General features: G+C 35.5%; 1 protein-coding gene across 2 annotated transcripts in view; it reads right to left on the bottom strand.

The window, feature by feature from the left end:
• Positions 1-2,439: 2,439 nt before the first annotated feature.
• CLIC4 (chloride intracellular channel 4) overlaps positions 2,440-13,729 on the bottom strand; it is an 87,858-nt gene continuing 76,568 nt past the window's right edge. For both annotated transcript variants that reach the window (XM_068539182.1, XM_068539183.1), the window contains exons 5-6: positions 5,077-5,258; positions 2,440-4,370 (exon numbers count right to left, since the gene is read on the bottom strand). In XM_068539182.1, coding sequence (XP_068395283.1) covers positions 4,206-4,370; positions 5,077-5,258 — 347 coding nt within the window. In that variant the 3' untranslated portion in view covers positions 2,440-4,205. The remainder of the gene's footprint in view (positions 4,371-5,076; positions 5,259-13,729) is intronic.

Below are 13,729 nucleotides of genomic sequence, written 5' to 3'. Positions count from 1 at the left end.
CTGCACTGGGTCTTCGTTGCTGTGTGCAGGCTTTCTCCAGTTGTGGAAAGCAAGGGCTACTCTTCGTTGCGGTGCGCGGGCTTCTCATTGCAGTGGCTTCTCTTGTTGCAGAGCACAGGCTCTAGGCACACGGGTTTCAGTAGTTGCAGCACACAGGCCCTAGAGCGCACGGGCTTCAGTAGTTGTGGCTTGTGGGCTCTAGAGCACAGGCTCAGTAGTCGTGGCGCACAGGCTTAGCTGCTCTGCGGCATGTGGGATCTTCCCGGATCAGGGATCGAACCCATGTCCCCTGCATTGGCAGGCGGATTCTTAACCACTGTGCCACTAGGGAAGTCCCTGAATTTTATTATTTCTAATAGTAGGTTATTTTGAATTTCTTTTTTATATGCATCATTTGCAAAGAAGTCATTTGGTCTATTCTTTTCCATTCCTTATTCTTTTTACTGATTTTACTGCATTGGTGTAGGATGCCTCTAATAAAGCAGCTATGGAAAATAGCTGAATAATAGCTGTGATAGAAGGCAATTCTGTTTTATTTCTGACTTTAATGATAGGGTTTCTGTTTCATATTTATATATGAAATTTGCTGTAGGTTCTTGGCAGATGTCTTTATTGGGTTAAAAAAAGTTAATCTCTGGTCCTATTTCACTAAGAATGGGTAGCATGAAAGTTTTTATAAATTATTTTACGCACCTATTGAGATGATCATATGGGTTTTCTCCTTTAATCTACTAAATGTGCTGAATCGCCAGTCATGAAAAAAAGTAGTCTCAAGTAAAACACTTTTACCCCAAATTGTTATTTATTTTCATGAGGGGGTAAAAAAGAACCTTTTATGATAGTGAAAATATACTTTATTTTTTAATACAATAGCTGCCAGCAATATACTGGTTCCAGAGAGAGAAAAGAAAATACAAGCATTCTATAATAAGCTTTCATTTTCCTTTACAACTAATTTAAAGAAAATACTCCAATTCCATTCAACATTATGATTTGAGGGAGTTGAAATTTTTTTCCATGATAAAAATATAATTTTGACAGCCCCAGCCTTAGTAATTTGTAAAGGATGGAATAAAAAAGACCATATAGTATAACAATAATGAATGCTTCCCTCTCTTTGAATCAAATACTGATTATAACCACTGTACGAAATTGGTTAATCAATAAACTTGATGAAATTGTGTATCAAAATGTTCATGAAAAAATACATTTCTATTTCTTCTCGTTTTTACCATGTAGATATTTTCTAAATGGATATTTTAAATGCACAGAAACAAAAGCTATCTACATGCAACTCTGGAGAGAGTCAAAACAACAGAAGTAAATATGCCTAAATTCTAAAGTCAATCAACTGAGTGTAAGAATAAATGTCAGAAACCTCTTCATTGTATACAGATTGCTCAAGGGTTTAAAGATAGTTGTATTAAAAAATAATAATAATAAAGGTACTTGTATAAATCAAAGTTACCAAGAAATAAAATCTTACATGAATTTTATCACTGAAGTCAACAATCCTAGTAAAAGAAAATAACAGAACTGTATAGAAAATCTGCATCTACATTTTTTAAAAAGGGAAGTTACATCAACTGAAATAGTAGACAGCTTTCCAAATGTTGAACCCAAAAATTTCTCAGAATCCCTTGGAAATTAGTAAGATCTTCCATTCAGACTCTAATCTCCTTGTTTAAATGGAACAAAAGGGGTTTAAATGAAGGGGAAAATGATTCAGTAGTTGTAGAAATAATAACAGATGATTTCTACTGTGTCAACCTATATACTACATGAACTGCCATGAAAACTTTCATGTCCCAAATCTCCCAAGACATGAAGCTATGATCTTTCCACAAATGTAAGATGGGGTAACAAGCATATTCTAGGATCATCTTTCTTACTAGCTTTTGTCCATCTGCCAATCTCAACCTCATCTAACTTCCCTGATAAAGTAATAAGATCTGTCTTTCAACAGAAAAGTAATTCTGCCTTCATCAAAATTATAACAGATAGACCCTGCCTTCCTTGGACATCCAGAGAGACAGCCAAGTACAATCATGGGATAAATTTTTTAAAAGGAGAAGAAGAAGAAGAAGAGAATAAATATCCAAAGTGGAAAACACTTCACAACTGAGTTTCAGAATGTGTTTTTTCATCCGTTTGGAGGACTGTAGCTCTTTCCTCATTAGCCCTCTACTCTGCACCACTTAGTCCACTGTTCACTTGAAATAGACACCCCCACTTCTCTTGAATCTTTTCCATGCTTTAAGCTATGAGGCAAGATTCAATATCACCTGATGCCAAGTTACCACTATTGTAAAAGTAAGCGAAAAGTGAAGATGGCTGTCTGTGTATTGGTGCAGAGGTGACATATTCACCCACGGAAGCTACTGCTATAGAATTTCTCAATATATAACCTGATAATGCTTCTTCCTGGAACAAGATAAATCATCATCCAACATTTTATTACAAAAAGGTGGGTACCCAAACTTTTGATCAGCAATAAGGAGTTCTAAGAAAGGTAAAGCAAAGAAATCTCCCTGAGCCAAATGGATACAATATGGAGTTTTTCTTATCTTTCTATACCAAGCTAATCACTGATAAGTTTAAAAAATGCAGAATGCTTATTAAAAAATCAAGCTGCTTCCATAAAGCCAGTGCTTACTAAATGTTAGCATATCATAGGAAGAAAACACTGCCATTTTAAAGCAATATACTTAAAATTTCCAAAAGCAGCCTATGAGAAATAGCGTTTCTTAAACAAGTTAGGTATAAAAATTACCAAAACATTATTATAGTCACAATCACAGTCTTTGGAGTATTACATAGAAAGTCTTTTTTTTTTTTTAATGAATAAATACATAGCAAACTTTTATTTTCACCAAGTTCATCCTCCCTTGTTACAACACAAATAATTCCTGGTTTAGGACTTCAATTTAAGAAACAAACAAACATGAAGACTGCTATTCCTCAATGTGGCTGTAGGAAAATTTAATTGAAGGAAGTGCAATGATTGAGATTAGGCAAAACTGCAGTCAATATGTAGTCACCATGACAACTATAATTTAGTCCAAAAGAAGTGAACCATCCTCTACCCAAAGTCTAACAGTAAATGGGTAATCTATGTGTTTTACCTTGTTTTTAATATAGGATGGATAATGCATTCTTTAGATTATCCACATTAAATGTGCTTTAGAAACAAAATTCTACTTGATATTTTGACAAACCCACACTACATTCCTTAGGTTAATTTTTACATTACTAATCATTGTACTGCTAGAGCTAAATCAACTAAATATCAGTTTACGTAGTGTTGCTCAAACGATCTACAAACAGCAAGGCCGATGCTTACCTAAAAAAGGAGCATTTTTAAAATAAAGGAAGAAAGTAATAATGTTCCAAATGAATGGCACTGGGCAAAATATATATAACCAGTAACATATTTAGACAGAGAGTATCAGGTGCCCATTGGTTTCTCTCATATGCATAAAAGGCTTGAAGAAGATCTTGCAAGTATTGTTCCTCCCTCTAGACTTTTAGCTTCTACATAGTGTCAGATATTATAATTGATATGAAGGATAAATGCGTTTAGGAAAAAGTAAAAATCCACATACAAAGTAAAATAGCAAAATCTGTAGTGACTTTCTGTAGAAGGCTCTCTCCTCTGGTGGTAACATCCTTTAGTACATATCCAGGATAGACTAAATTGAAACAGAATATTTTGATACAGTAGCAATCCTTTCATATACTCTTACTAAATATTATAAAATTCCAAAAATACATAAATATTCCTTGTACCGTGCATTATGCACCAGTTTGGGCCTGATGAGGTTGTGATTACTATTTTAACAGTTAAACAGTGCACCTCAAAAGTTCTGCCATCTATACACAGTGAATGGAGACAGTGGTGAGGGCTCTAGAGAGATGGCAAACTGCCTTTAAAGTGAAAAGTTTTTATGGAGTGTCTCCAAATTAGACAGGAGGATACAGGGTAGGGGAGGTAGGCAGGGTAAAAGAATTTTAAAATAATACTGCTTAGGAGTATATATTTAAAGATAGCTACTATACCTTGTCTATCCTTTATCCTAATCTGGAATAACTGCATGTTTGTGCAAAATAAAGTTTCTACTTTATAGGAAGAGGAGCAGTCTGTTAGGAAAAGCATGTTCTTAGTCAGGGGAAGATGTGAAGACATCTCTCTCGTAAGTGCTACTTTATTTGGTAAGTCTTTTGGCTACATCACTATATGCTATTTCAACCTCCTTATCACTGGGGCAGGTATTGGTGAACTCATCCCTACTATATGCGTTAGTTAAGTATCTCCAGATGCCGGTCATTCCTTTTGGAATATCAAAGTTGCGATATTTTTTGGCCACCACCTGAAATACAAAGAGATCAAAAGTTAACATTTATATGCCATGTCTTATAAACCAGACATATATCTGATTTCAGGGCAAATTCTGTGAATCTCTGAAAACTGCTTCTACCTAAAGTCTGTCACCTTCATTCTAACTAGACTTTTAAATAATGATAAGGACTGCACACTACACCAGAGATCCAGAAGTGTGATGGTCATTGCAAATGCCTGCCTTGGCCATCCAGAGAAACAGCCAAGTATAATCACTGGATAAATACTTTAAACACACACACACTAGTTTAGATCTCTGTTTTTCTTCATCTTGATCTTTACTGCACAACCATCCTATATAGCATAGTGTTTCACACAATAAATGCTCAATAAATATTTTCTGCCTTGAAAAGAAAAAGCCAGGTGATCAGAGAACAAAGTTTGATGCTATAAGTCAGTGTAGCCACCACTTCAAAGTTATCTGTTACATCTTTGAATTTTTATGCAGTCACAGAAAAAAAAAAATCCTATTTCTCATATGCCTTGATTTTAAGACATAATTTTCCATTTAATCAACCCTAGGGTGTTTCAACTATTGCCTGAACAACATTAAGTTACACTATTTGGGGGGTGCTAAATAGTGTGTGTCAGAAGATCAGCAAAGTTTTACACAGAGGAAGTGCTGTCTTAGTAAACAGATACTAGGTGTAATAGTGCCCCACATCCTGCAGGCCTACCTTGACAATGTGCAGTTTGGGCAGCAGGTTGCAATCAGCTAGTGTCATTTCATTGCCATCCAGAAATTTACGTGTGGAAAACTTAATGTCCTCCATACTATTCTCATCAATTTCATCAGGGAGGGGAGAATTCAGATATTCATCCAGTTTCTGCAGTGTTTTCAAGAGACCCCTCTCCAAGGCTGAAAGAAAGATGGAAATACTCTAAGGAAAACCACCCAAGCCCCAAGTAGAAGCATTACTCCTTCAGTCATAACTATTTGTCAAATGTTTCTCTGACACTGGAGAACAAAACAGACAAGGTTCCTGCTCTCATGGAGCTTATTTACTTGGGGGAGAGAGATAAGAAAAACAAATTTATAGATAAAATTATAGATAAATATAAAAACAAGCATGATAACTTCAGATAGTGGTATCTATAAAAATTTGTTAATAACTAAATGCCCCATATACAAACACATCATGGCCCAACACAGTTGATATTTAAACTGGGGAAAAAAATGGGTGAGAAAATGCAAACCTATTATTTCAAATCTAGGAAAGAAAATCTTGCCGAGACAGATTCTTGCCCTCAATTTTAAGTCCCGTTCCCGTAAAAATATTTGGATTTATATCCATGAACTGTGTTAAGAAACTCCAATCCAAGCACTCCAAGCAGAGAAGCCTGAAGTTTTTGCACTGCCTTAATATACATAAGAAGCCAAAAATAGCACTATCTTATAATAACATGAAAAAGAGGTCAGATTAGAAAGTTCAATTTACAATCTGAATTGGAGGCCTCATTAGCAAAATAGATGAAGATACTATATGTTATAATTCAGAGAGAAGCGGGATGCAGCCACCCTGTATATCTAGAAAGTCAAGGTTAGTGACCCTTAGCAAAGAGGGGATGGGAACATCATTAGAAAGGAATATGAAATAACAAGAGACAGATCCTCCCTTATCCCTTTTTGTCTTTTATCCTCTCAACTCACCTTCACCTCCCACTCCCAGAATAGATGATTTCACACTGATGAGTACAGTACTTGGCCATAAAAGAAAGTTAAAATCATGAGGTGACACTCCATATTAGTTATGTTTGAATAAAGTTGGATCCATCACAGAAAAAGGCGAAGTTTTACATGCTGTATATTAGATATTTCACCAGCAACATTAATGTCCTAACCCTATACCTCTTCTTCCAAACTGCTCCCACTGACTCATCCCTTGATCCCTTCAAAGTAGTCCAGACAATAGATGGTAGTCTTAGCTAGGTAGGGGCTGTAGGCATTACAAGGATTTTAGAAGTACTTAGGAGATAAAAACCTACCGAGCTTGGAAACCAAACTGAATATGGAAAAAGGAGGATAGAAGTATTCAACAAAATACAAATGGAGGCCCTACTACACGCCAAGTTTTGTTCCAAGCATCGTTAAATTCACTACTGAATAAAACATAAAAGGTTCCTACTCTCAGTTTATATTTTGGGGAATGAAAGTAGTATAGAGAAGCTGATCAACAAAAGATTCCCAGGGTGAATGCTGGTACCATTGCTGAGACATGTACCTTCCTAGAGGAGAAGCAGATTCAGGAAATGTGGAGATGAGTTCAGTATATGCTGACTTTGAGATGTCTGTAAGACATCTGAGCAGCGATGTCCACAGACAGTTGAGTTCTAGTCTGGAACAGACTAGGCTGGGGCAATATATTTGTAAGTCCTGAAAGCACAAATGAACGCTGAAGCCATGGAAATGAAGGAGAAGCAGAGGGCCTAGGACAGAACCCTAAGGAACATCACTGATGGTGTTGTGTGAGGCAGATAATACATTTTTGTCATTATTCGGCATTTCATTATATGATTATAGAATAAATATATATCCATTCTACTGTTAATGACATTTGTGTTGTTTACAGTTGGGGATTATGACTAACGGTGTAACAAACATTCTTGTGCAAATCTCTTGGTGTGCATCTATTCATATTCCGATCAAAAATGGAATTGTGGATGAGATATCTCATACCTGTTAGAATGGTCATAATCAAAAAGACAAGAAATAACAAGTGTCGGCGAGGATGTGGAGAAAAGGGAACCCTTAGGCACTGTTGATGGGAGTGTAAATTGGTGCAGCCACTGTGGAGAACAGTATGGAGGTTCCTCAAAAAATCAAAAACAGAACTACCATGAAATCCAGCAATATCAATTCTGGGTATTTATCCAATATGGAAACAACCTAAGTGCCCACTGACAAATGAATGGATAAGGAAAATGTGGTGTATATATATATACACACACACACACACATACATCACATGCATACAATGGAATATTATTAAGCTACAAAAAAGAATGAAATCTTACCATATGCAACAATACAGATGAAACTTGAGGGCATTATGCTAAGTAAAGTAAGTCAAACAGAGAAAGACAAATACCATATGATCTCACTTATATGTAGACTCTTAAAAGACAAACAAACAAACAAGCTCATAGATATAGAGAATCGATTTGTGGTTGCCACAGGCAGGGGGTGGGCAAAATGGATGGAGTGAAAATGATGTAATGTACAGCATGGCGACTACAGTTAATAATACTGTACTGCATATTTGAAAGTTGCTAAGAGTTGTAAATCTTAAAAGTTCTCATCACAAGAAAAAAAATTTGTATCTACATGTGGTGATTGATGCTAACTAGATTTATTGTGGTCATCATTTCACATAGTATACAAATATCAAACCCTGTAGTACATCTGAAACTAATAAAATATATGTCAATGATACCTCAATAAAAATTTTTTTTTCAATTTTTTAAAATGGAGATGTAGGTTATAGGGTATGTGTGTGTTCAGGTTTAGTAGAAACTGTGATCAGTTTTCCAAGTTCGGCACAGCAAGCAGCAGTGTATGGATGTTCCAGTTACTTCACATCTTCAACAACATTTGGTATTGTTGGTTGGTCTCTTTAATTTTAACCATTCTTGGGTATGACAAATTCGGTTTAACATATTTTCATATTTATGGACTCTTTGGATATCCTCTTTTTGTAAAGTGCTGTTTGCTCATTTTTCTCTTGGACTGTCTGTTGTACTGACTTGCAGTCTTTATATATGCAGATGCAAATCCTTTGTGGTTATATGTATTATGCATACCTTCTCCCTTTTCACTTGCTTAATGGTGACTTTTGATGAACTTAAGTTACTAAACCTAATGTAGTCCAATTTATTTTTTTTCTTTTATGATCAGTACTTTGTGTTCAGCTTAAGAAACCTTACCTACTCCCTAATTATGAAGCTATTCTCCATTATCTTCTAGAAGATATATTATTTACCATTCATATTTATATCTACAATCCACTTAGAATTGATTGTGTATGGTGTGAGATAGGGATATTTTCTTGACTCTATATTCTGTTCCACTGTTCTATTTGCCTACCCTTCTGTTAATACTACACTGTTTTAACTATTGTACCTTTATAACAAGTCTTGATATCAGGTAGTGGAAGTTTTCAAACACATCTTTCTTCAAGATCATCTTGGCTATTCTTGGCTCCTTACACTTCCCTAATAAACTGTACAATTAGCATGTTAATTTACACACACACACACACACGTGCTGTTGGACTTTTGAATAATCTATAGATTCAACACAACCCCAACTTGCAAACTGGCATCTTTATAATTTTGAGTCTCCCAATCTATGAATATCATTTCTTTTAAAATTTTTTTATTTTATGAAATTGAAAGAAATTTCAATTTCTTTTGTTTTCTATGTAGAGGCCTTGCCCATTTTTGTTAAATTTATTCCTAAATATTTGACATTTTTTATTGTATAAATATTTTTATCACATTTTCTATTGTTTCTTGCTAACATGCACAAATACAATTGATTTTTATAATAGCCTCATATGCAACCACCCTGCTAATTCACTTTTTTTTATTCTTATGGTTTATCAGTAGATTATTTTAGATTTTCTACATGTACAATTATACTAAGAATATGACAAATTTATCCCTTCTTTTATAAGTCTCATACCTTTCATTACTTTTTCTTGCCTATTATACTGGCCAAGACCTCCAGTACAATGCTAAATAGAAGTGGTGACAGTAAGCATCCTTCTTCAATTCTCAATTTCAAGAGGAAATCTTTCACTACTCCCCTATTATGATGCTTGCTGTAACTTTTCTGCAGATTTTCTGTCAGATTAAGGAAATTCCTTGCTATATCTTTTTTGCAAATTTTTAAAAAATAAACATCTTAATCACAAGTATTAAATTTTATCAAGTACTTTTTCTGCATCAATTGAAATGATCACATAACTTTTCTTTTATTCTATTATTGTAATAATTCAAATAGATTTTTGAATGTCCAAACAATCTTCCATTCCTGAATTAAACTCAACTTGGTTATGTGCATTCTTTTTTCATATTGCTGGATTTGGCATATTTTGTTTTAGGCTTTTACATCTATGTTTGAGAGAGACTGGCCTGAAAGTTACTTTCTTTTGATGTTTTTGTGTGGTTTGACCTCAAAAAGCAAGTTGGAAAGTATTTCCTCTTTTCTGTTTCCTGGAAGAGTATATGCAAGACTGATGTTACATCTTTCCCAAATGCTTAGAAGAGTCCATCAGTGAAGCCATCTTTGTGAAATGGTTTTTAATTATAGATATAAGATGATTCACATCTTGAATCCATTCTCGCAACAATTTTCTTACACTGTACTTTCTGTAAATTTATGCAATAGTGTTTTCAAATTTATAAGCATAGGGCTTCCCTGGTGGCACAGGGGTTAAGAATCCGCCTGCCAATGCAGGGGACATGGGTTCGATCCCTGGTCCGGGAAGATCCCACATGCTGCGGAGCAACTAAGCCTGTGCGCCACAACTACTGAACCTGTGTACTAGAGCCCACAAGCCGCAACTACTGAGCCCGCGTGCCACAACTACTGAAGCCCGCATGCCTAGAGCCCGTGCTCTGCAACAAGAGAAGCCACCGCAATGAGAAGTCCGCACACTGCAATGAAGACTGACCCCCGCTCACTGCAACTAAAGAAAGCCCACGCGCAGCAACAAAGACCCAACGCAGCCAAATATAAAAATAAATTAAATAATTTTTTTAAAAAATTTATAAACATTGTCATAATATCCAAAAATCATTTAAATGCAAGATCTGTAGTAATCCCTTTATTCCTAATATTGGTTATTGCTGCCTTCTCTCACTTTTCTTAATTTTTCTTGTCAAGGATTTTATCAATTTTCTTATTAGACTTTTCAAAGAACTAACTTTTAGCTTTCCAAATCCTGTCACATTTGTTTTCTATTTCATAAAATTCTACTCTTTTAGTATCTCATTCCTTCTACCTTCTTGATTTGCTGATCTAACTAAACTCCTGAGGTGGATACTTTAAGGTTACCAATTTTTAGCTCTTCTTTTTTGTCATTCATTCATTATTTGGCTGCACCAGGTCTTAGTTGCAGCATGCAGGATCTTTAGTTGCGGCACACAGAATCCTTTAGCTGCGGCATGCGGGATCTAGTTCCCTGACCAGGAATTGAACCCAGGCCCCCTGCATTGGGAGCACGGAGTCTTAACCACTGGACCGCCAGGGAAGTCCCTTCTTTTTTCTAATATATGCATTTAGAGCTATAAATTTTCCTCTGAACACAGCTTTAGTGGTGGTAGCATATAAATTTAGACATGCTATATTTTCATCATGTTATTCTTCAACCCATGGGTTATTGAGAAATGCACTGCTTAATTTTCAAACATGTAGAAATTTTCTAGCTGTACTTTTGTTACTGATATCTAGCTTTTCTTTGTGGTCAGGGAAAATATTCTATACGATTTCAATTTCCATTTTTTAGAAAATTTTTCAGATTTGCTTTATGGCTCAGCTTTACAGTCAATTTTGTGTTCCATGTGCATTTGAAAAACAAGGGTATATTCTGCAGTTGTGGGGCACAGTGAGATTAAATTTATATATCAATGAGATTAAATTTGTTCATTGTATTATTCAATTCTTCTGTATTCTCACTGAATTTTTCTTTTTGGCAGATTCTAACAGTTACTAAGGGAGTAAGCTAAAATCTCCCACCGAGATTGTGGATTAGTTTATTTCTCTTTTAGCTCTGTCAATCTGGTTTATATATTTTGAGGGTAGTTATTTGGTTACACAAATTTAGAATTATTTTATTTTCCTGGTAGGTTAATCTTTTTAAATCAGTCTGAAACATGTTTCATTATCTCTTGCAATACTTCTTTCCTCAAAGTCTACTGTGTGCAATGTCAGCATAGTTTTGCCAACTTTCTTTTGGTTAGTATTTACACCATTTTACATTCAACTTTCCTGGGTCAGTCAGCCTACAGGTCTGTCTATTTATCTATTGGTGTCTATTTCAAATGTAGGAGGGAGGGAGGGAGAAAGAGAGAATTCCTTCTTGTACATAAGCAACACATTTTTAATGCAGTTAGCAAACTCTGTGTTCTACTTGGAGTATTTGAATCATTTACATTTAACGTAATGACTACAAACTGGTTTAGAACTGCCATCATACGTTTGTTTTCTATTTGCCCTCCTGCTCTGTGTTCTCTTCTTCTTTCTTGCCTTCTTTTGGATTAAGTTTTTTTAAAATTATTATTCATTTCCCCCTCTACCTGTGTATCATGCATTCTTTTTTTTTTATAATTTTTGAATTTTATTTATTTTTTTATACAGCAGGTTCTTATTAGTCATCAATTTTATACACATCAGTGCATACATGTCAATCCCAATCACCCAATTCATCACACCACCATCCCCAGCCCCCGCGGCTTTCCCCCCTTGGTGTCCATACGTTTGTTCTCTACATCTGTGTCTCAATTTCTGCCCTGCAAACCGGTTCATCTGTACCATTTTTCTAGGTTCCACATATATGCGTTAATATATATTTTTCTCTTTCTTACTTCAATCTGTGTGACAGTCTCTAGATCTATCCATGTCTCAAATGACCCAATTTCGTTCCTTTTTATGGCTGAGTAATATTCCATTTTATATATGTACCACATCTTCTTTATCCATTCATCTGTCGATGGGCATTTAGGTTGCTTCCATGACCTGGCTATTGTAAATAGTGCTGCAATGAACATTGGGGTGCATGTGTCTTTTTGAATTGTGGTTTTCTCTGGGTATATGCCCAGTAGTGGGATTGCTGGATCATAGTATCACACATTCTTTTGCTAGACTTTGTTTCCTTGACTTAACTAAAGCTTAATTATAACTTTTACCACTTCCAGGATAATGCAAGGACCTTAGAACACTCTAACTGTATTTAATTTCCCTCCTGTCTCACACACTACTATTGTTTTGTGTATTAATTTGACTTTTTTTTTTTTGGACTGCGTTGGGTCTTCATTGCTGTGCATGGACTTTCTCTAGGCACGCGGGCTTCAGTAGTTGCAGCACGCGGGCCCTACACGGGCTCAGTACTTGTGGCTTGTGGGCTCTAGAGTGCAGGCTCAGTAGTTGTGGCGCATGGGCTTAGTTGCTCTGTGGCATGTGATATCTTCCCAGACCAGGGATTGAACCCATGCCCCCTGCACTGGCAGGTAGATTCTTAACCACTGCACCACCAGGGAAGTCCCTTGACATATATTTTAAATCCCAGAAGACACTACTGTTCTATACAGACAGTATTCATTTATATTTTATAATATATTTATACTACTCTTTGCTTTCCCTTCCTTCCTGCATCTCTGGGTGTTCATCTGAAATCATTTTCCTTCTGCCTGAAAAACTACTTTTAGTATTTTGTTTAGTGTGAGTCTGCTGAGATGAATGTTCAGTTTTTGTTTATTTGAAAATGTCTACTTTGCTTATACCATTTAAAATTCATAAATAACAAACTAATATATTAATCATTACATTCTTATAGTATTTTTCAGTTGAAAAACTTGGTGAACATATGTTAAGAGAACTGATTCTCAGAGCAGCCATGGGACATAGGATGGGTAGATATTATCCTATCTTATAGATACTGAAATAAAGAGACTTTGCCTTTTCTCAAAATCAAAGAAAGGAGATCTGACATCTTGGAATTTGACTTGTTATGACTACCTGAAATTATAAATTGAACTGTGAATTTTAGAGGCTCACAGAAGAGGCAGTAAGAAAAAGCTGACTGGTCAGCAAGTATATGGATCCAGGGCTGTAAACATAAATGTCACATCTTGAGGCAAAAATAAAATATTTGGATGTGTTTGCTTTCACTTTTGGAGGGTGTGTCACGGCTTACAGAATTCTAATTCGTTTTCTTTTAACTCTTTGAAGATCTCATAACACTGTCTTCTGGATTCCACTGTTTCTGTTAAGAATCAGTGCTCAGTCTTATTGCTTTTACCTTGAAGAGCTTTCTCTCTGTCACTTTTAAGATTCTATCTCTGGTATTCAGCAATTTGACTATGATGTATACAGGTATAGTTTTATTTGTCCTGCTTGGGTTTTGTAATGCTTGACTCCATGGCTTGTTATCTCTCATCAGTTTGGAAAATTCTTGGCAATTATCTAACCATAGCTTCAACTCCATTTTTTCCTCTTATTCTGGGATTCCAGTTATACACATGTCAAACTTTTTTTATTGTGCCCCACATGTCTTACACTCTTTTCTGTGGTTTGTTTTTTTGTTGGTTTTGTCTTTTTATCTCTCT

The sequence above is a fragment of the Eschrichtius robustus genome, chromosome 3 (genome assembly GCF_028021215.1).
Source record: "Eschrichtius robustus isolate mEscRob2 chromosome 3, mEscRob2.pri, whole genome shotgun sequence".
In the NCBI taxonomy this organism is placed as follows: Eukaryota; Metazoa; Chordata; class Mammalia; order Artiodactyla; family Eschrichtiidae; genus Eschrichtius; species Eschrichtius robustus.
The sequence above is the reverse complement of the archived record's forward strand: the minus strand, read 5'-3'. Positions and strand labels throughout refer to the sequence as shown.